Genomic DNA, 22,629 nt, shown 5'->3' with positions numbered 1-22,629 from the left:
TACCAAAAAAATTACACACCCACAAGTTTACCTGAGATGGTTACTTCTGTGAGGCCCTTATCTATTTGAGACCTTATGAAACAAACCACATCCTCCTTTTTAAACGAAAACATGGGGACCCTCCATTGCTCTTACTGCCCCTGACTCAGTAAACTCAGCCCAAACCCTGTCATAAGACTTCAAGGTAGAAGGAGCAATGGATTGATGAATCAAATGTAATATCCTCACATTCCTAGATCCCGAAGGTCCACTAGCATTGGCGTCTTCATCGAATCTGCTCCCGGCGCTAGTCCATGGAATCTCTGCTACTATGAACGAGATAGTGCATCAGTGATGTCATTATTCACTACAGGCACAGAACAAGCCTTGAACAAAATATTAAATTTCGAACAAGAAAGCAGGAACACCTGCAATAACCTCAAAACTTTCTCATCTTTTGCTTTTTGAGAATTTACCAGATATACCACCATCTGGTCATCAACATTAAAAACAACTTGTTGGTTCCTCAGGAATTTTCCACGCAAAATGAGAGCAACTACTGGAGGAAAAACCCCCAAAAGGCAATGCTATGATGTGCTGCCTTCCAGCCTTCATGCCACTGTTCAGCTGCCCAATGGCCATCCCAAAACACACCAATGCCATGCGCACCTGCAGCATCAGACAAAATCTGCACATGCCAATACAATTCATCCTTATCTACTGACGGTATGTTAACTCCATTGAAACTTTCCAAAAAACAAATCCACATCCTTAAATCAACTTTAATAGCAGCCTGAAGGCAAATTCTGTGATGTGGCAAAATTGCCCTCTCACCTCAAACCCGAGTCATCTACAAACAGCTCTCCCAACTCTTGCAACCGGCAAGCGAAATGGCCCAACAAAGCCTGCACCTGGTGCAGCTCCAACTTATCTTTGGAGACTGCTAACTCCGAGAAAGCAATCAATCTTTGAACCTTTTCTACTGGTAAACAAACTTTTAACTTCTCTGAAAATAATTAGTTCCCATGAAAAGTAATGGTAGTAGGTGGACCTTCAGTGTTTTCAGGAGCCAAAGGCACTCCTAGTTCCATCATACAGTCCTGAATCTCCACAAGACCAGTTGCACATACACCTGAACCTGCGTCGCCCACCAAAAAGAAATCATCTAAATAGTGAGTAACATTTCAGAAACCCGTCTTCTGTTAAAAGTTTCAAATAAAGGACAAGGCACGGAACAACCCATTGGCAACATTTTATCAACAAATATCATGTTATCAAATTGCATACCCACCAATGAAAAATCCTCAGGATGGACTGGCAACAATCTAAAAGCAGACTGGATATCTAGCTTACCCATCAACGCACTCCTACCACACCTTTTAACCAGCTGAATTGCTTCATCAACTGATGAGTAATTGACCGTAGAATCCTCCTGTGCAGTGAAATCATTGACTGACTCCCCCAAAGGCCATGATAAATGAAGAATCGATCAAAACTCACCCGGCTGTTTCTTCTCAACCACTCCCAATAGGAAATAGTCAGAGTAGAAAAAGGCCAAAAATCAATAGGTCCCACTATTCTGCCTGCCTTCAACTCCTTCGCCAACTTCCCCTTCACAACATCAGGCCTTTCACGTGCTGACTTCAAATTTTTTTCCCATCTGCGCAGTTTTGGACCTTTGTAACACAGCCAGAAACCTTCTGCAAAACCCCAGTGTAACAGCTTCACCTCTTCTCTCTTTGGATAAAACTGTAGCCAATAAAATCTCCAGTCTAATAGGAGTAGAGCCCTTTCCCCATCACCTGCTGACATTGTCCCCTTCTTCTATCACCCCCCCTAACTCCATTTGTCTGCCAACCCCACTGAATTCCCCTGAAGCACTGAACCAGGGAATGCTTCCCATAGCAATGGGAGCAGTCATGCCTAAATTTACATTGTAATCTTGTAAATGACCAGCATGAACGATCCTGGGGGAATGACCCTCTAACTTAATTACCCACCCCTCATTTGGGTGGGACGACTTTGAAAGAGCTTATAAGGGACCGTAAGACCACTAGCTGTATGAAGTGCCGGGGCCTTTTTGGAAGTGCGTAACCATTGCTTCCAAAGCTTGTTGTCAATATCGCCCCACTCCTTATCCAGAAATATTGCCACCCGGGCCCTAAATTCTTCGTCATATCTAAACCAACCAAAACCGCCATAATCCATTCGGGCCCACCGCACAACATCCATATACTTAAAAAAAGAAACACATCGCTCCGGATGCTTCTCACAATAAACACTAGCTAAAATTAAAAATGCTGATGTCCAATTATCAATTGTTGAACTCTTGGTCTCCTAGATAATTCCTATTCCTCCTTCTTAGAACCTTCCTTTGCTTGTACCTCTCTATGCAATAATGTAAAAACATCCATGAACTTAACTTTGCATATTTTCTCCTTCATAGCTTGAGTAAGATGCTCCCCCAAAGGCATTGACCCCCCCCCCCCCATGTATGGTAATTTCTTATTTTTCACACTACCCCCAACTGCGACATCCTTACCTTCACTCAGCGTATGAGAATCCATCTCTTTCTCGGCCACTTTACCATCTGTACCATCATCTTTTTGTACAGTGACAACATTTTTATCTTTCAACCATTGAACATCACCATCACCCTCATTAAACAAGCTCCCCATATCTTTTTCTGGTGCCGCCAATGGACTATTCCTCGCCGCTACTGAAACCAAAGAACACTTTTGTATTATCCCTCCCCTGCCCACAAAGTGGAATGTTCTTGTTCTCACCTTTCTGAAGAGATCCACTAGCATTAATTCGACTATCCATTTCGCATGTCCGATCGCACTGGATCGACCTGGGTGTGGGAACCTGTAAGACACCAACACTCCTCTCTCTCCCTGTTAGAATTAACACTTCCCTTCCCTTTTTGTGTTTCCTGAATAAATCTGTGTTCCCTATCCTCCCGAATTTCACCTTCTTCTAGCTCCTGTTCATACTCATAATCCAAACTTTCATCATGAATAGGAATATGTGTATCAAATTCTAAATCAGGGCCCCGGCTGGTCGTAGGCATCTCAATACTTCGCCACAGATTCAACCGGCCACTCCCTAGAAGTCAGATGGCTTGCTCCAGACACCACCCTCTCTTTCGCCTGATATCCTGAAGGTGCCCAGACCTTAACCGGTACCGTGAAACTGGACCTGTTTACTGCTGATGATGTCTCCTGGGCTGAAACTCCAGGGGCACAAACCCCCAGAGCAATGTCACACCCCTTCTGTGCTAACTCAGCCGCCATGTGCTGTGACTCTAAAACTTCATTCTGTACAATAAACTCCTCAACCTGTAACTGCCGCAAATCAGTAGTATTCTTATCACCCCCAAATGCTTTCTGAGTTGGATAAACCAGCCCTGAAACATCCGATGGAACCATTCTCTACCTCTCTACATGCCATCTCTGTATTTTATTTATCATAGGACTGACCAAACAGTGAATAACTGGCATGTCAGGATGAAACACCTTTTGTTTTTGTTGAAACTGCGTAACTCCTGCCAGTCCCGACATGCCTGTCTCTGCAGGTAACATAAATTCATCATCCGAGTCCAAAATGGGAATCTATTTAGCCGATAACATGGGGATGCCATCTTAGAATGTACGCCAGAGGTACTTTCCTCTAACGGGTTAGGCAAAATCCCTGCCTGACCCACTTCAGGAAGAAGTCCCTCTTCTATTACAATGCCAACATCATAGCGCGCATGCACGTCGGCAATCCGAGCCCCCAAGCGGCTCACCTGGCACACCGCACTCGTCCTAACTGACCCCCTGCCTCTGCCTCCTACACACTGTCTCCCAGACATACCGGTGTGGCGCAAGAGCCGATGGCTGGATCGAGCACCACATTCAAAGGACGGCACATAAACCTCGCTGAAGTGAGGAACTGGACCCCCTTCAGAAATAGGTGTGCCACGTGGCCGCTGGCCCGACACTGCTGGGTAATGGCGAGGCACAAGCCATTAATGCCGCAGCCATCCCATCTGCAGACGATCGCGTAGGCCTTTTAAGGCCTCCCCATGCCTGTGTCCTAAACGCCCTCTTGTAGTAAATCCTCCCTCCCTGCCTCCATCAATGTTTTTAAAGACTCAACCACTTTATTTCCTTTAGCCATCATCCTGAAACTCAAATACTTCAAAACCGAAACTAAGGAAATGAAACTGAGATTAGGAAACTGAAACCGAGACTAGGAAATTGAAACTGAAACTAGGGCCTACCTCTTAGGCAGAAAAACAACCACACCCTGACTCCATGGGGTGTGACACGGCCAAAGAGGCCGCCCTAAACCCACCCAGTCTATATACATCACCACCAAACCCCGCCCTAACCCAACCCACAGCCAATCCCCTTTGTCCGCGTGGTGGATTGCGCCATCCATACCCAATATGCCCGGGGGGGGAGGGGAGACAGGGCAAGCCCTTGCTCCCTCCCAAGCCCCCATTGTTAAAGAAGTGACTAAATCCACTTGATTAAAGCAACTTTTGCTTCATTTTCCTGCTTCCATAGTTAGACAATCTTTAGAAAAACTGGCCTTAGCAGAGCTACAAATTTTGCGAAAGCAAACAGCCTGTTTAATTAGCATCAAGCTTGGTTGCGTCCTGGTCACACTACTGAACTTTACAGACTTATTAGAGTTTCTATATTTGACACAAGGTTGTCATTCCAGGGTTTTTAGTTTATGTTTCTATAGTGGAGGGTGAACCTTGCCTTTTTTTAAAAATCTAATACTACTTTTTATTTCGCTGATGCAGTAAAATTTTTACCAGGGTCACTTTCACCTGCCTGTAAACATTTGGGACTCAGAATGAGACTCAAGATCGATCGATTGATTGATGTTGGAGTATGCTTGACAGTGTTGTCAGGTATCATCATTACTGTTAAGTGAGCGCTGCCACGTGGATATGTGCAAATCTCCAGAGTGCTTCAGCGCAGATATGGAAACCGGTGTTTATGGGGTGAGCCGGAATGGCGGCCTTCTAACAGTACAAGAGCATGACATTGTACATAAAGAGATCCTACCAACAAGACATTTGGTGAGAATGGCTGTGAGGCTTCCTGGTGGCTTTGTGCATCCTACTCATCCCAAGTGCCAGGTGGTATATGCAGGCTCTGCAATGGATTCTCAGATCCCAGTGGCCCACCATCAGTGATGCCTCACTGACTCCTTGCAGATTTCAAGGGATTTGGCGCAGGATTTGCTTTGGTAGCTGATGGGCACCAACCTGACATGTATCAGGCCACTTTTGTGTCCACACCCAGAGTTCACAGTGGTGATAGGCTTTTAGCTTTTGGGTTGGGGGAGTATATGGGAGAGGTGCAGCTCAGGGGCCTCCAATCTCTGCTAGAGAGCCAGTTCCATACCTGTTAATCTGGGCCTTTGTGCCTTTCTTCTGGCACAAAAAGCCTTCTTGACTGCCATCCTTCTGAGACGCTGGTGCAAGTCATCATGGACAACATGTTTGACATGTGGTACTGCAACAAGGAGAGAGGTTGATGGGTGAGTGGATCCTGTGTCAGAAGGCTCTGTGCCTCTAGAGATGGCTTGACCAACACAATATCTTCCTGGTCACCAACCACATGGCAGAGTATCTGACTACCAGACCGGATGAACTGAGCAGCTACCATCTTGGAGACCAAGATTAGTGTCCCTATCCCTAGTTTTGACTAGTGGAATGCACCCTAGCTAGATCTATTTACCACCATCAAGAACACACAATCCCAACTATTCTAGTCCCAATAGTTTCAGTCAAAGCACTCGCTAAGAGACACATTTTTACATGAATGGCAAGAAAGACTCCTGTATACATTCACACAACTACATCTCCTGTCTCGAGCTCTGAGGAAGATCAAGACAGACTGGGACCAAGAAATTAATATTGCTCCAGTCTGGGTCAGGAGAGTGTGGTACCCAGTGCTCCTGTGCCTGAGAATTTGTCATCCAAGCAAGCTGTTATTCGGGAGAACCTCCTCTCTCAGGTGCAGGATACTGAATCCGAGTCTCTGCACGCTACACCTCCATGCTTGGAGATTTAGTGGGGGCAACCAAATGCGTTTATCTTACTGACCAAAGTGATTGATGTAATCCTTGTGGCTAGGCCCCCATCCAGGAATTTGATCTACGCTGTGATACACAAAACTCTGACCCCTTAGGAGCTACATTTCCTGATGTTCTCTCGATAACCCAGCAAGGCCTTGTAGCAGGAGCAGCATAAGGTTATTTGCTTACCATTTCAGTCTTTCTGTGTTTACCTGAACAGCTATCTTTGTTTAAGGAACAGATTTGAATAAATTATATGAATGTTTTTTGTTTTAATTAATAAATAAAGCTGTATTTCATATGAATGAGAATGACATGATTTATTAAGATAGGGGTCAGTAAACGCAACACTCCAGCCCATTTCAAAATTCTCAGTTTACCTCAGAGTTCAACTGTCAAAACTCCTTTGGAATGCACCAACAACTAGTGTAGAGGCTGGGGGAGGGAGAAATAGAGGTAGGGAAATGGTGCAATAAAGTTTAACTGACAAAAGATTACAACAGTCTCACTCATATATGTGCCCCAAACCATTTGTAATGATTCAATGAGATCTGAACTTCATCTTCATATTTCTTATGTGCAACACATTTCAGCCCATGCAAAGCTGTTCGAAAAAGCTTTTGACAGTACAAGCTGCCATTGTCATTGCACCTATATCAGCACACCATGTGAGTAAACTACAGGCACTTTTGGTGCAACATACCTACACCACCTTCTTTCTAGACAAATATGTGCTGATGATCCAGGCTACCAAAGGTTGTAACTCCCTTCTACATAGGCCTGTCAATCACTCTGTGATCATTTTGTGTACGCCTCACGAATCTAAGGATGAAGAGTGGCCCTTATTACCTAGACCCCAAGTGGACACTGAGTTTTTACATAGATCACACAAAAGACCGTCACATGGATGAACAGCTAGCTCTTTTGTGGTTTCTCTGGTACTAACATTGGCAAGACAGTGCAAAAGGTGACCCTGTCAAATTGAATAGTCTGGCTAAAAACATCCCTCTGAAGACATGCAGGCTCATTCTACTACAGCGAAGGCTGCTACAATGGTGTTGGCGAGAGGGGTAGCTGCTCAAGACCTCTGCCAGGGTGAAACGTGGGCATCAGTGCATAGATTCACAAAATACTACAGCTTTGGCAGTCATATCCTTCAGGCCAGTTGACCTGCTCAATTCTGCAGGGCATTTGGCCTGAGTCCACTCCTCAGACCTTCCACCTTGGGAGGTATGTCTACGGTATCCATTTTAAAGATGAGAAATCTGCGGTGAGAAGTATCCATCCAAACAAGTCATTTACTTTCAGTAATGCTCCTTCTTCTGGATACTCTATCTAACTGGAAATTTCTCACTACTGTTCAACCTCCCTCTTCTGCAGATTAGCCTTTCATACACAGTGGCGTATTGAAACTTGAGTGGGCCCCTTTGCAAAGTACATTGAGGGGCCCCCGTCCAGGCACACTCAGTAGCTCCTAGACCAGGGTACTGTGCTGAGGGGGACCCTGGAGCTCAGGCCCCCACCCCTGCACCACAGGGACCTTTGTTATGCCACTGTTCCTAGATCCAAAAGGACCCTGGTTAGAAATTCAACACACTGTCTCAGACATATTGTTCAATGCTCCCCATCTGGAGCAATTGTGTTTGTTTTATTACTTGCCCTTGCGACCTATGCCACATATGGATGACTACAAGACCAATAAAAATCTGGATCAACGAGCACAGTAGTAATATCAGGTGTGCTCATATCACTACCAAACTGCACACACTTTACTGCCAAACAACATATTCCCGGTGACCTGTGGAGGATTGTTCTTGAGACATACACTAGTCCCAAGGTAACAACACAGATCCTTTTAGAGAGGGAACAGAGAAAGTTGTTTAAAATCAAGACACATAACACAGGTTTGAATGACGAGATAAAGAGGTCCTGTTTCTTTAAATGAGATTATTGGACACTTAGGGACCAGATATTACCTTTAGGTGGTCTCCAACAGCAGAAACCATGAGTTAATCTGTTTTTGTTTTGCTCAGGAGAGACTGTTTACCTGGTATTTATACAGCTGATCGGGTTCACATTAACTCCCAGCATTGCCAAGAGGGTTGTCTATTTGAAGAACGTAACTGGCTCACTCTACTGCCTAAGACCCATGAATAGTAGTCTAGTTTTCAAAGGCACTGAGTAGAGGTATCCAATCGGGTTATACGATGTGGACCAGCCAGGCACAGACATGGCTCGAACTGCCCATGTCAATATGGTTACGCCGTGTAGGAAGCTGGCTCTGTATATACTATATCAAAATGAGATATAGTGTGCATAAAGTCCAGGGTTCCTCAAGAGGCTTGACAGAGGCAATAATATATAATACTAATGCTCTATTTGTGGTAGTGTGGTCGAGCAGTTAGGCTTATCAGAGGGTAGTGTTAAGCATTTGTTGTACACACACAAGCAATAAGTGAAAACACATACTCGATGACTTAACCCCAGGCCAATAGATTTTTATATAGAAAAATATTATTTTGTTAATTTATTTTTAGAACGACAAGATTCATTTAGCAGGTAAGTACATTAAATGAAAGGTACTTTGCATAGTAATAGTTGAGACTTTGAATAGATTCAATATTGTTCATAGTTTTCATTAAAATTGCAAAAAGCTATTTTTAAAGTGGACACTGCAATTTTCAACAGTTCCTGGGGGAGGTAAGTACAGTACAGTTTCAGAGGAAAGTACCACACTATGGGTTCAATCTCCAGGGCATAAGTAGCCCACCGTTGGGGGGTTCGAGGCAACCCCCAGCATCAGCAACACAGGGCCGGTCACGTGCAGAGGTCAAACAGGAGCCAAAATAATGTGGGCGCCTGTGGAGACAGGGGGTACTCCGGTTCCAGTCTCCTTGCAGGTAAGTATCTGCATTGTCAGAGGGAAGACCAGGGGGGTTTGGAGGAGTACTGGAGGGGCCCCAAGTAGGCCCAAAAACCACACCCTTTGCGGCATGGGAGCGGCTGGGTGCAGTGTGCAAACAGGGTGTCGGGTTCTCAATAGATCTCTATGGAGGGACCCAGGGATCACCTAGGCACTGCAGGCAGGGCACAGGGGACCTCCCGGGCAAGCCACCGACTGGGCAAAGGTGAGGGATGTCTGCTGGTCATTGCTGTTCCTGTAGTCGTTTTCTCACAGGCCTGGGGGCTGCAGGTGCAGTGCTTCTCCAGGCATCGGATATCTTTGTCCTGGGCATTTGCGGTCAGGGGTGTCCTCGGGATTCCCTATGCAGGTGTCATTGTGGGGGTGCAGAGAGATCAGCCCAGGGTAGACACGTTTTCGGAGTTGCCTGGGGGTCCTCTCTGGATAGTTGCTTTCTCTGGACACGAGCCGGGGTGTCAGGTGCAGAGTAGTGGGGACTCAGGCTTCTGGAGTGATGTGGTAGTCCCTTTACAGATGGATGTCTTTTCTTCTGGTTTGGCAGAGCCAGTTCCCACAGGAGTTCGTGGTCCTCGGTGATGCAGTCAGTCCCCTGGAGGCCTTTCTTGGGTCACTGGTCCCGTAGAATGCGTCGCTTTTCGTTTGCAGGGTCTTTGAAGCAGGAGACAGGCAGGTAGGGCTGGGGCCAAATCATTTGTCCTCTTCTTCTCTTCTGTGCAGGGTTTTCAGCTCAGCAGTCCTTCTTCTTCTTGTGAGGTCATCAGGAATCTGATGATCTAGGTTCAGGGTCACCCCTCAATACTAAATTTAGGGGTGTGTTAGGGTCAGGAGGCAGTAGCCAATGGCTACTGTCCCTGATGGTGGCTACACCCTCCTTGTGCCCACTACCTCTGGGGAAGGGGGGCACATCCCTATCCCTATTGGTCCTACTCCTCCAAAGCAAGATGGAGAATTTCTCAAGGAGGGGGTCACTTCAGCTCTGGTCACCTTAGGGGTGGACCTGGCTGGGGGGTGACTCCTCCTTGTTTTTCTCATTATCCCTCTCGACTTGCCACCAAAAGTGGGGGCTCATCCAGGGGTCAGGCATCTCCACTGGCTGGAGTTCCTTGGGGGCGTTGTAACATCAGCCCTGAGCCTTTGAGGCTCACCACCAGGTGTTACAGTTCCTGCAGGGGGGAGGTGTGAAGCACCTCCACCCAGTGCAGGCTTTGTTTCTGGCCCCAGAGTAAACAAAGGCTCAGAAACTAGTCTCTCAGTGGCAGGCTGTCACAGACCAGTCAGTCTTGCACAGAGGGATTGGGTAAAATACAGGGAGCATCTCTAAGATGCTCTCTTTGTGCATTTTTTCATAAATCTAACACTGGCATCAGTGTGGGTTTATTATTCTGAGAAGTTTGACACCAAACTTCCAAGTATTCAGTGTAGCCATTATGGAACTGTGGAGTTTGTTTTGACAAACTCCCAGACCATATACTTAATATGGCCACCCTGAACTAAGAATGTACTTAGACACTGTAGGGGCATATTACTCATGCAGCTACGCCCTCACCTGTGGTATAGTGCACCCTGCCTTAAGGCTCTAAGGCCTGCTAGATGGGTGACTTACCTATGCCACAGGCAGTGTTTTATTTGCATGGCACCCTAAGGGGGGGGGGGGCATGTCGACTTTACTTTTTTCTCCCCGCCAACACACACAATCTGTAATGGCAGTGTGCATGTGTTTGGTGAGGGGTCCCTTAAGGTGGCACAACACATGCTGCAGCCCTTAGTGACCTTCCCTGGTCACATGGCCCTTGGTACCACTGGTACCTTTTACAAGGGACTTATCTGTGTCCCATCGGTGTGCCAATTGGGGAAACAATGGTACATTTTTTGTGAAAGAACATACTGGTGCTGGGGCCTGGTTAGCAGGGTCCCAGCACACTCTCAGTCAAGTCAGCATCAATATCAGGCAAAAAGAGGGGGGGGTAAGTGCAACAAGGAGCCATTTTCCTACACGCCGCATCACCCGTTTACTTCCGGGTTTGCGGCATTCGGGTAGGTTCCTTAGAGAGGATGCTATGATCAATATGTGAGTAGGGTGTCTCAGTTATCTTTCATATTTGCTATTTTGTTTGATGCACAGAATGAGTATTGTTGCCTGCCCGTAAGCCTACCTGCCATCATGCAGCACGGTCCTACGGGGGCCTGGCGGCTAGCACTTGGCCATTTTGTATTCCTCTGACATATGTGGACAAGGGTGGTCATGGCATGTTTATGCTTCTAAAAGATCTGGAGTATGTTTATAGACTTAAATGACCAGTACATAGCAATGACCATGGGAACTCAATGGGAGTTGTCAAATATCTTAGAGTGCTCTTTAAAAAGAGAATGAACACTATAGACTTGGTGGGAGCTGACACTTTAGGGCAACATTATTCATTAAAGAATTTTAATGACAAGGGCACGGCACTGACCACGGGAGCTTGGCGGGAACTGTCAAACCTCTAGGGATCAGATTTATGATAGTACTGTTTTGCATTTCCTAAATAGCGAATTTTAAGAAATCACTATTTGAGAAATGCAAAATGGTATGTATGAAAATAGCTAATCCCTAATAGCGATTTCTTAAAATGTGCAATCCCTATTAGGGAATCGCTATTAGGGAATGGGACTCCATTCATTCCTATGGGCCTGAAGACCCATAGGTGCGTATGGTCTTGCATTTCTTAATTTGGAATTCCAGTTAGGATTTCACAACTTAGGTAATGAAAATCCAAGGGTGTTGGGAGCCTAAGGCCCCCTTTGATGCACCCCCAAAACAATTTGCACATGTAAAACGCACACATGCCCTAGGGGCATGTGTGTGCTACATTGCATGTTTAAAAATGCATTTTAATGCATTTTTAAAACATTGCACATGGTTACCACCAACTTGGAGTTGGTGGTAATTGCATTTCTTAAATGCTCAGTTGACATTTAGGAAATTCATGTTACATGTGCATAGGTTCTCACAAAAAGGTATTCCCTATTTGCTATATCCCATTAAGGGAATCACAATTTGCGATTCGCTACATTTAGTCACAATTTTCGGGAATTGCTATTTTAGCGATTTCTTAAAATTGCACTGCAAATGCCTTTTTATAAATCCAGAAATGCTCACAAAATGTTCGCAAAAGGTGCAATTTTATTATTCACAGCGTTTGATATATCTGGCCCTAAGAATCTTTCTTTAGAAAAGAGAACAAACATAGTAGCTGGTCAGGAGCTGACACTTTGGGGCAATATTATTCAATAAAGGATTTTTTTCTTTATACTACTGCTCCCCGTTAGGCCCTAATTAACCTAGCACTTATGCCTTTGGACCTGCCTATTGACTTTTAGGTAGGTCACGGTCACGGTCACATCTGTAATCTACTATAGAGTTCTTATAGGAACCAAGCAGACATTATGATTGCTTGAAGAAGCATTGTAGATCAGCAGAGCGCTTCTACGTTGGGGTCATAACAAAACAAGACTAGGGCTAGCACCATTACATATGATCTTCATATGCCTTTGTAACTTCCCAACATCCATCACACTTTCTTGATGGTGTCTTCGATTAATTCAGACCGTCAACATAATAGGGACAACAGGTGCTTGCGTTTAACTTGGGAAAAGACATACTAGCTGTGTTTTGCACACTACGGGTTAGATGCAAATCTATCTAACACTCACCATGTGTCTGATATCATCCCAGCTGTTTGTTCTAATTTTGATTTGTTAATATATCTTGACAGAAAGTTTGCCATGTTTTACATATTATAGTTTTGCAGCAGCCCTATGGCTTGCGAATTCCAAAGGGACCATTTCCTTACAGTAGGAGGGTAAGATTCCATTCTTCATGTGTGCTACATCACAGGCTTTAGGATGACTGTATCATGAGTCTTAATGGCAAGAACACCACATTCACTCACGACGTGTGGGCATATGAACACTGCGTGCTTTGGGTACAAAATGTTTTTAACCTGTATGTACTTATTCTAAATACTTTTGTTGTCATTTTCTCCTTATTTTTCCAGGTCAACTCAAAATAGGATATTCACACATTTACAGACACACACATTACAGATACACCATAGCTTTCATTTGTGAGGACTAGGTATATTTGCGGTTTTTTTTGGTCCTGAAGAAACACCGCTTGATCCTTTTGGACAACTAAAGGCATGAAACATTTCGACCAGCACACTGGGATAAGAATAATTTTTTTGTGGTGAGTGTAGGAACACTTTTATCCTTGACACTCCCCCTGTTTGTTTTTAGCATTGGCATATGCTCCTGAGGGAATAATAAACTTGTTAGCCTTAGGGCTTATAGTCACTTTTAACCGCACACTCTCCAGTCCATCATTGTACCTAATTGTGGGTTTGAGAACAGCCCTGCAGTTAACCTCAGCACTTACCAATCAACAGATCTCCAGCAAAGAGCCCCTTTGCTAGGCCCATCGGGCACTGCAGTGCTGGCCCGACGAGGAGCAGGCCCGATGATGAAGCATGCCACCTATTGGTGTGTGAGGGCTCTTGCTTCTAACTCACCAAGTGGCCAGTTCTCCTGGTTTCTTGCTTCCCTAGTTGGGTCTAAGTAGGATTTCACTTTTCGGAACAATGTACATGTATGTACTGTGTTTTTGTGTAGTGCCATCAAATTTCAAAACCAAACAAGCAATGCCAAATCCAATAGCTCTGCCTTTAAAATGAAAGTACCTCTTCAGTGATTGTTAAACTTGTTTGTGGTATTGTGGATGGGTGAGTTGGTGGATGAAAGAATGAGTAAATGAGCAGATAAATGGATGCAGGAGTGCAAGGATGATTAATTGAGGACATGGATAATGAGTGACAATGCATAGATGAATTGATAGGTAAATGAATGCAGGGAATAGGCACTTCTTGCTACAAGCCAGATAAATTTGCTTTGTCAGTGCTTGTGTATGTTGTGTGTAATGACCACAAGGCACTTAGGCCCGATGTATGACTTTTTTTTTTTTTTTGTAACTCACAATGTGCAATCCATTTGTGAACCGCGAATGGCAAAACAAAATGTACAACAGTTTGAACCACATTGTTTGAGATTCCCAAATGGGTTGCAAGGGGCCTGCCTCATTAATATTCATGAGGCAGGACACACTTTGCGATCCATTTGGGACTGGCCACACTCACGGGGATGGTGGCCTACTGGGGTCAGCAGATAACCATGTCTGTGACTGCTTTTCAATAAAGCAGTTTTTTTTTAATGCAGCCAGTTTTCCTAAAAGGAAAACGGGATGCATTTCAGAAAGAAAAATGTAAAGGTTTCTTTTAATTTTTTGCAGAGCAGGCAGTGGTCCGATGGTCCACTGCCTGCTCTGAAAAAATATTTTCACATGCATTCATGGGTTAACACAAATTTGAAATTGGTGTTAACTGTGATTGTTTTGCAACCGCATTCGCGGTCACAAAACAATCATTCATACCACTGAGACCCGCAATTAGGAAGGGATGTTCCTTCCTAATTGCGAGTTTCAGTCCCTATTTTGTTAGTCGGTGACGCCATACCAACTCGCAAAATTGGGATGGTACATCATACCTGGCCATTTTGCTGTCACAAACAACGATTTTCACCTTTTGCGGCCTCAAAAAGGCTTCATTCATCAGGCCCTCTTTTTGTCCTCTTCCAATTTGATTGCAAATCCTACATAGCAGAGTGTGAATTTAGCATTAATACACCAACATTCACTTGCTGGTTTTGTTAACAGCCTATATTGTTCATACTGCAGAAACCTACAAATTTAAACTCAACCTATTAAAGATAATGCATAAGAATATTTTTGAGTGAAAAATTGTATTTCAGCTCCAGGATCATGTGAGTATTTGTGCTTCTCCTCAGGTCTACCGTATGGGTGGGAAGAAGCTTACACAGCAGATGGAATCAAGTTTTTCATAAAGTAAGTATGGAAACTGTAGCCACATAAGCAGTTTGGTAACATCTGGAGGGAAATAAGGAAAAATGCAAACAATCAATAAATATCAGTGTAAACATCTCACCTTGGTAACACTTAAGCTAACAGGAAGAAATTAATATACTTTATTGCACTTTAATCTCTCTGAATATTGACATGATTTAAACTTTCTGCTGATGTTCTGGTACAAGAACATTTCAAAATGTCATCTAATTAACTCTTCAAGTATTGTCAGAGAACATTCTCTAAATATATGTATGGAACAAATCATCTGATAGAGAGTTCTAGCTGCAGATTCCTTACTTTCGAATTTTCTGGCATCTTCGAATCTGGAACTTTTTCAAAGCAAAACCCTTGTGCGCGCCAACGGGTAGTGTTGTTCAGATCCGCATGGCGTGATTGGAGCGGTTTGTGATGTCACAGTCACCTATAAAGGCACCACCCAGATGGGCGTATGTCAGTTCTTTTCCTTCCACGCCAGTTAGCGCAGATCCAGAATCGAGCTGCCCTCTGTCTTTTTTGACAGGCCTTTTTTGACATTTTTGTCAAAGATTTTTTCAAGTCTGTGTGCGAATGTCATCAAGGAAGACTGGGTTCAAGCCATGCAGCACCTGCCTCCGCGTCATGTCAGTGACGGACCCCCACAAGGTATGTCTCTGGTGTTTGGACCGAGACCATGACTTGAAGTCATGTTCCAACTGCCGGGCTATGGCGCCAAAAGCTTTCAGGGAGCTGTCCCTGAAGCTCATGGATGCTCTGCAGTCGACGTTGGTTGGCGCAACTCCTCGGCCATCTGGGAGAGGTGGAGATCAGAGGCCTCTGCTCTCCGGTGGAATACAGACTCCATATCAACTTAGTGGAGCTCCGGGTGATCCAAATGGCATTGAAAGCATTTCTTTCTGTTGTAAAAGAGAAGATGGTGCAGTTATTTATGGACAACACCACGGCAATGTGGTACTGCAACAAGCAGGGTAGTGTGGCGTCATGGAACCTTTGTCAAGGGGCCTTGCATCTCTCGACATGGCTCGAATAGCAGGGCATAACCCTGGGGGTTCAACACCTGGCAGGTTCTCTGAACGCCAGGGCAGACAAACTCATCCATGGATGCCTACCGGATCATGAGTGGTGTATCCATCAAGAGGTGGCACAAGGACTCTTTCTGCAGTAGGGAAAGCCTTGGTTACCACCACAGAGAATGCGATATGTCAGCTGTATTGTGTGTTGGAATTTCCAAAGCGGCACTCACTCGGCGACACTTTTAGACACAAGTGGAGTTCAGACCTCCTGTACGCCTTTCCTCCCATACCACTTCTTCCCAGAGTTCTCAAGAAGATCAAGAACGACTGGGCCCAAGTAATCATGGTGTCTCTGGAAAGGGCACGGAGAGTCTGGTATCCCAAGCTTCTGAAAATGAACATCAATCACCCGATCAGGCTGCCTCTTCGGGAAAATCTTCTGTCACATCAGGGGAAGGTTCTCCACCCAAACCTGTCAACTCTGTGCTCTCATGCATGGAGATTGGGCGGTGACAGTTGACAGCCTTCAACCTTCCTCCCGAAGTCTGTAAAGTTATTCTGGAAGCCAGGCATCCCTCCACTAAGATGGTATATGCCTGCCATTGGAAACACTTTGTATATTATTGTACAGAAAATACTATTCATCCTCTTTCTGCTTCTCTCTCTAACATCCTTCTCTGTATCTTATCCCTTGCCCAACATGGTTCTGCCTTGGGCTCTCTCAAAGTCTATCTTTCCACCCTATTGGCGTTCCTTCGGCTGCTCAGTCAGCCCTCATTATTAAAATCTCAAATTGTAAATAGATCTCTTACAGGGCTTGTACATATGTATCCTCCTACGCCCTTTTTCATGCCTCAATGGGTCTTAAATCTGGTCCTCACTTTCTCATATCGTCTCCCTTTGAGCCACTCCACAACGCTCCCCTCTGGCTGCTCACCATCAAGACAGCTTTCTTAATGGCAGTAACATCTGCCAGGAGGGTGAGTGTGATGCAGGCTCTCTCATCTAAGCCTCCGTATCTCACCATGTTCCCAGACAAGGCGGTACTCAGAACTCGTGCCTCTTTCCTCCTCAAGGTGGTGACTCCATTTTACCTGGGTCAAAACATCACTTTGCCCACTTCCTTTTCTCCACTACATCCATCTTAGGAAGAGGAGAAACTCCACCGACTGAACCCAAAAAGAGCATAGACTCTATCTAGATGCAGAATCCTTACACCCACCCATGCCTCCCTGCTCTGTGGACACGTCTAATAGGGTCAGGTATTGTCCCTTTCAGGGCCCTAGTTTTTGCACAGGCAAACTGTTGGTTCTTTCCATAGATCTGCACTTTTGGCATGGAAGTTAGTGGAAAAGGAACTGACATACACGCACCTGAATGGTGTTTTCAAAGGCGACTGTGATGTCACAAACGGCTCCAACAATGCCAAGTGAATTCAAATGATGGCACCTGAGGGCACGTGCAAGGGTATTGCTCTGCAAAAGTTCTGGATTCCAAGCTGATGCCAGGAAATTCCAAGGTGAGGAATCTGCAGCTAGATAGAGTATCTACCAGATAATGCATTACCGAAGGTAAGTAACTTATTCATCTAGTACAATACATCCAGTTTGTTCATGAGTTTACTGTTTGAGGAAAAGAAGCAAAACCATTAGGAGAATATAAAACATCTTAGTTTCTACATTGTTCTCTCGCCCCAGAGACGCCCCTCCCTCCCATCAGTCAAAATCATAGTACAGGTACAGTAAATTAGGCATCAGATCTGCACAAATCAAACACTGCTACTGTATGAAAAATAAAGTGATTGATGGAGGTGAAATATAACAGGCCAGTTACAGAGTAGATTACCTGCCACTCATCTCTCGAGGCAGGGGCTTAACTTAAAGAGAGCGTATCTAAAATGAATAAATGCATTGTCCAGTTGAAAGTTGGGTGATCTCTGAATCTGAGTTGGATTTACCAACATTGGTATTCAGTTTCACTTGGGCTCATCATACGCAAAACTTTGAACCCAGGAAGCAATTGTTTAGATCTCCCCTCTTTCAGTCCCAGATACTGTGCACACATTACCAGAATGGTATTTTCCTACTGCAGGTCATCACCTTTTTGAAGAACATGGGCCTGATGTACAAAGCCCTTTTGTGGTTGCAAACCTTGCAGTTCACAAAATCACAGTGTTTGTAATGCTAAAATTGCTTGTCTTAATGTACGAAAGCCCTCTTTATGAACTGGAAAGTATTTCAGTCATAAAAGTGCTTTTGTGATTCCTTTTGGAATTGTAAACAGAATGGTGTGTGAAAGGTGTGTCTCCCTACTGATGTTTTTTTTTAAATATATCAAAGGTTTGGGATACCCAATTGGCATATTTAATTTACTAGTATGTCCCTAGTAAGGTGCACTACATGTGCCCAGGGCCTGTAAATCAAATGCTACTAGTGGGCCTGCAGCACTGTGCCACCCACATAAGTAGCCCCTTACCCATGTCTCAGGCCTGCCATTGCAAGGTCTGTGAGTGCAGTTTCACTGCCACATCGACTTGGCATTTAAAAGTAGTTGCCAAGCCTTGAACTCTCATTTTTCTACATATAAGTCACCCCTAAGGTAGGTCACTGGTAATCCATAGGGCAGGGTGCTTTGTAGGTAAAAGCCAGGACATGCACATGTGTGTTGTATATGTCCTGGTAGTGGAAAACTCCTAAATTCGTTTTCCACTGCTGTGAGACTTGCTCCTTTCACAGGATAGTATTAGGACTACCCTCATATACTGTTTGAGTGGTAGATTCTGATCAGAAAGGGGTAACCAGGTCATATTTAATATGGCCAGAATGGTAATATAAAATCCTACTTATTGGCGAGGTTAGATTTTATATTACTATTCTAGAAATGCAACTTTTAGAAAGTCAGCATTCCTCTGCACTCAAATACATCTGCATATTACAACCTGTCTCCAATAAACATCTGGGCTGGGATGATTGACAGCTTCCTTGTGCATTTCACCCAGTCAACCACAAACACAGGATACTCAGTCACACCCGCACTCACCTACATACTGAATGGGTCTTCCTGGGCTGGGAGGGTTGACACTTACACGTCAAAGGCTAGTGGCCTGCCCTCACACAATGGACTGCCAAACTCCCTACTGGGACCCTGACAGACAGTCCTGTGCTGAAAAGGGACTTTGTGCACTTCAAAACCACTCCTTGAAGTCTCCCCACCTTTAAAAGCATTTTGAGTTTATAAGGTGGGTCCCTGACCCCACCAAATCAGCCACTTCTGGACCTGAACCTGCAACCTGTGAAGAAGAACTGCCTGGCTGCGCAAAGACTCATCTGGACTGCTTTGCTCAGAAGGAATGCTGCTCTGCTGTTGCCCTCTGACTTTGCTAAGAAGTGCTCTCCAAGGGCCTGGATTAAGCTTGCCTCCTGTTTTCTGACGTCTCAGGGCCAAAATGACTTAATCTCTGCAGAAACTTCCTTGTGCACCGAAAATCGGTGCACAGTCTGCAGGAAACGACACACAGCCGTTGTGTGACCAAGAAATCGCAGCACCGCCGAGCCGTAACAACGCAGCCTGACTTCCCAAGTGAAGATTCGATGCAGTGCCTGCATTGCAACCACAAATTTGATGCACAGCCCTGCCGGATCAACGCACAGCCGAACCGAAACAACGCAGCCTGACTTTCCAAATGAAGAATTGATGCAGCGCCTGCGGTGCGACAGAAAATTCGACACATCACCTACCAGATGGACACAATGCATGTGACTTCTTCCCGCATGCCCAGGATTTTCCCCGCATCGTCCTTGGGCGTCAAAAAGATCCCTGCATCGCAGTGAGGAACCTAGACTGTGCGCCGGAAATTGACGCAAAGCCCCTTGAAGCGTGTAAAAAAATAAGACATTGTCTGTGCCGCGCCGTAAAATCTGACGCACACCCTATTTTTCCAAGCATCTCCTCTTCTGCAGTCTCCATGCGTGTTATTTGTGACTAAAACCTGGTACTTTGTGCAAACAAGAGACAACTGTTGATTTCTAAGATTTAAGACTCTTTTTAATCTTGCAAAAGTGATATCTCAACTTGTGCTTATTGAAACTTCATTGTTTTTACCTTAATTTAACCAGATAAATATCATATATTTTTCTAAACCTGTGTGGTGTATTTTTATGGTGTTTTCCCTGAGTTACTGAATGATTTATTGGACAAATACTTTACACATTGCCTTCTAAGTAAAACCTGGCTGCTCAGTGCCAAGCTACCAGAGGGTGGGCACAGGATAATTTACATTTTGGGTGACTTACCCTGACTAGGATTGTGGTCCCTATTTGGACAAAGGTAATACCTCTGCCAACTACAATAGAGACCCCATTTCTAACAACCATCAACTAAAGACAGTTATGTATCATCTCAGAGGATAAAATTAATTGGGGAAGTTCTAAATATGATACAAGTACTAGAAAACGTATCCATGCCCTTCTTGTACGAATGAATGAATGAATGAATGAAATAGATTTATTAAGCACATTATGCCAACAGGCGTCAAAGTGTTAACACTGGTATAGAAAACAGCTAAAAAAAAAACAGAACGCTACAATCATTAGCGGGAGAAGAGGCAGGTTTTCAGTTGCTTGTGGAAAACTACATAGGATTCAAACTTGCAGTATTCCACATTTTGGCTGCTGCTACTGAAAAGAAGCGACCACCCCACCTGGCTTTCTGTAATCTAGGAATGGTCACCTTCCTAAGAGCAGGTGATCTAAGCTGTCTCCGAGGGACATACCAATGAAATGCTGTTCTAAGGGGCATTGGCCCTTGATGGTGAAGAGCCAAATGGACCATGCAGAGTGATTTAAAAATCACACCTGACTGACAACCAGTGAAGGGAACGCATGCTTTCCTTGACTGAAAGATGTTTAGGTAAATCAAATACCAGGCTGGCTGCTACATTTTGAATGACCTGCAGTTTGTTAAGTGAGGATGTATTCATGTTTAAGGATAAAGCGTTGCAAAAGGCATGATATAATTAACGCAATAACCACTGCTACTTTTAATTCAGCAGGTATAAGAGGGAAAATAATTTTCAAGATTTTAATATGAAATAGCAAGATCTAACAGTGTTATTACCCTTAGTGTCAAAGGTAAGGGTATTTTCAAAGATAACCCCTATACAGAGACAACAGGTGTAGGAAAAGAACCACACATCTGTTTCCCCCAAAGTTATGTGCCATGTGCTGTGCCCCAGAAGCCAAGATCTCCGGCTTTTTGGCATTTAACTTGGAGTGGAGCCATCACATTTAGGATATAATTTTGCCTTTTGTTCCAGGCTCACATCAGCAGTCATAGCAGGTAGCACAGTTGATAGGTGGATGAAGGGTATTGCATCTCTCTAACATATTTGGTGCTCATGACAGTTCTGCAGTGCTATATTGACTCACCGGTTTCAAGCCAAATGCAATGGAGCAGGGACACACTAAGCAGGTTGTCCTAGTCAAAGACATTATCTTCAGGCCTAGTCTCCAACATCTGGGGAAATTTCTCTTGGTCAGTCCTTCAGCCTCTGACTACTCAGAGCAGGCTTCTGGGTAGCAGGTCTCATTCTAGCTGGGTCTCCCGCAGAGTTAGGAGTCCTGCTTTTGTGTCTCTGAAGCAGGTAAAAAGGAGCCCAACCACTTGACCCTTAGAGACAGTTCCAGTACCTGGGTGTCAGCACGATTTTGGAGTCCTTGAGTCCTAGTTTGAGTCATTCCGGCAGGAGCAATGAGTCCATATTCCTCTTCAGGCATGGCGTTCTTGTTTAGGTGGAATCTCCTCAGGTGCATTAATGTTCCCAGAAGATGGTGATGGAGGTGCCAGATTTATCATATGCACCAGGTATTGTTTGGAGGAATTATACCATCCAATCTAACAATTTTTGTGTTTGCTGTCCCACCTTCTTTTTGCAGCTGTTCCTCTTAAGCTTACTGTAGAATTACCCAGGGGCTTCTGTTTCAAGATGGTGGGGCACAGCTGCCACCAGAAAGGCCTGTTTTCAGTTTTGTGGACCGTCTCCTACCTGACAAAGTCAAAACTGGATTGTCCTCCTACTTTGGTTAACGCCTTACTGTCTAAGAGGGTCCTGAAGAAGAACAGAAGTGCATGTCCAAAACCAAAAAGATAGTGGTAAAACTGTCCTTTAATCTGCCAACTGTTTGTGTCCCCTCCTAGATAATTTGTCCCTGTTAAGGGTTCAGCAGTTAACACCCATTGGCCTTTCCTGGGCCTAGAAACAAGTAATTGTCCTCTGAGTCACAGCTGTTACCTCTGGCATCCATAGGTGTGTATTCCAGCTTGGGAAGTGTGCTAGGTGGCAGAACTGTGTTTAAGCCAGTTCCTTTTCAGATAGTTTAAGTAAGTAGCAAATTTGTAGACCGCACAATTGCCCGAGAGCCTCTTGGCTCTACCATTCCCCAAAGCATCTATCAAAAGACAAGTGTTTATTTAAGAGTTTACAGAAAACAACCAGGTTTTCAGCTTTTTCCAAAAATAGAGATAGGCTGGCAAGAGGTCTCAAATCCCCAGGGCAGGAAGTTCCAAAGCATGGATGCACAGTAGGTGAAGCATCTGCCACCCCATCTAGCATTATTTATTTTAGGGATCTCTATGTGTTTGGCAGCAGTGGATCTGAGAAAATGACCTGGTGTATA

General features: G+C 44.6%; 1 protein-coding gene across 1 annotated transcript in view; it reads left to right on the top strand.

Moving 5' to 3' along the window:
• STXBP4 (syntaxin binding protein 4) overlaps nucleotides 1-22,629 on the top strand; it is a 274,640-nt gene that overhangs the window by 242,356 nt on the left and 9,655 nt on the right. The window contains exon 16 of the mRNA XM_069200029.1: nucleotides 14,867-14,924. Within this exon, the coding sequence (XP_069056130.1) occupies nucleotides 14,867-14,924 (58 nt within the window). The remainder of the gene's footprint in view (nucleotides 1-14,866; nucleotides 14,925-22,629) is intronic.

This window comes from Pleurodeles waltl, chromosome 7 (assembly GCF_031143425.1).
Source record: "Pleurodeles waltl isolate 20211129_DDA chromosome 7, aPleWal1.hap1.20221129, whole genome shotgun sequence".
NCBI classification, from domain to species: Eukaryota; Metazoa; Chordata; class Amphibia; order Caudata; family Salamandridae; genus Pleurodeles; species Pleurodeles waltl.
Note: the sequence above shows the minus strand (reverse complement) of the source record. Positions and strands in the feature narration are given on the sequence as shown.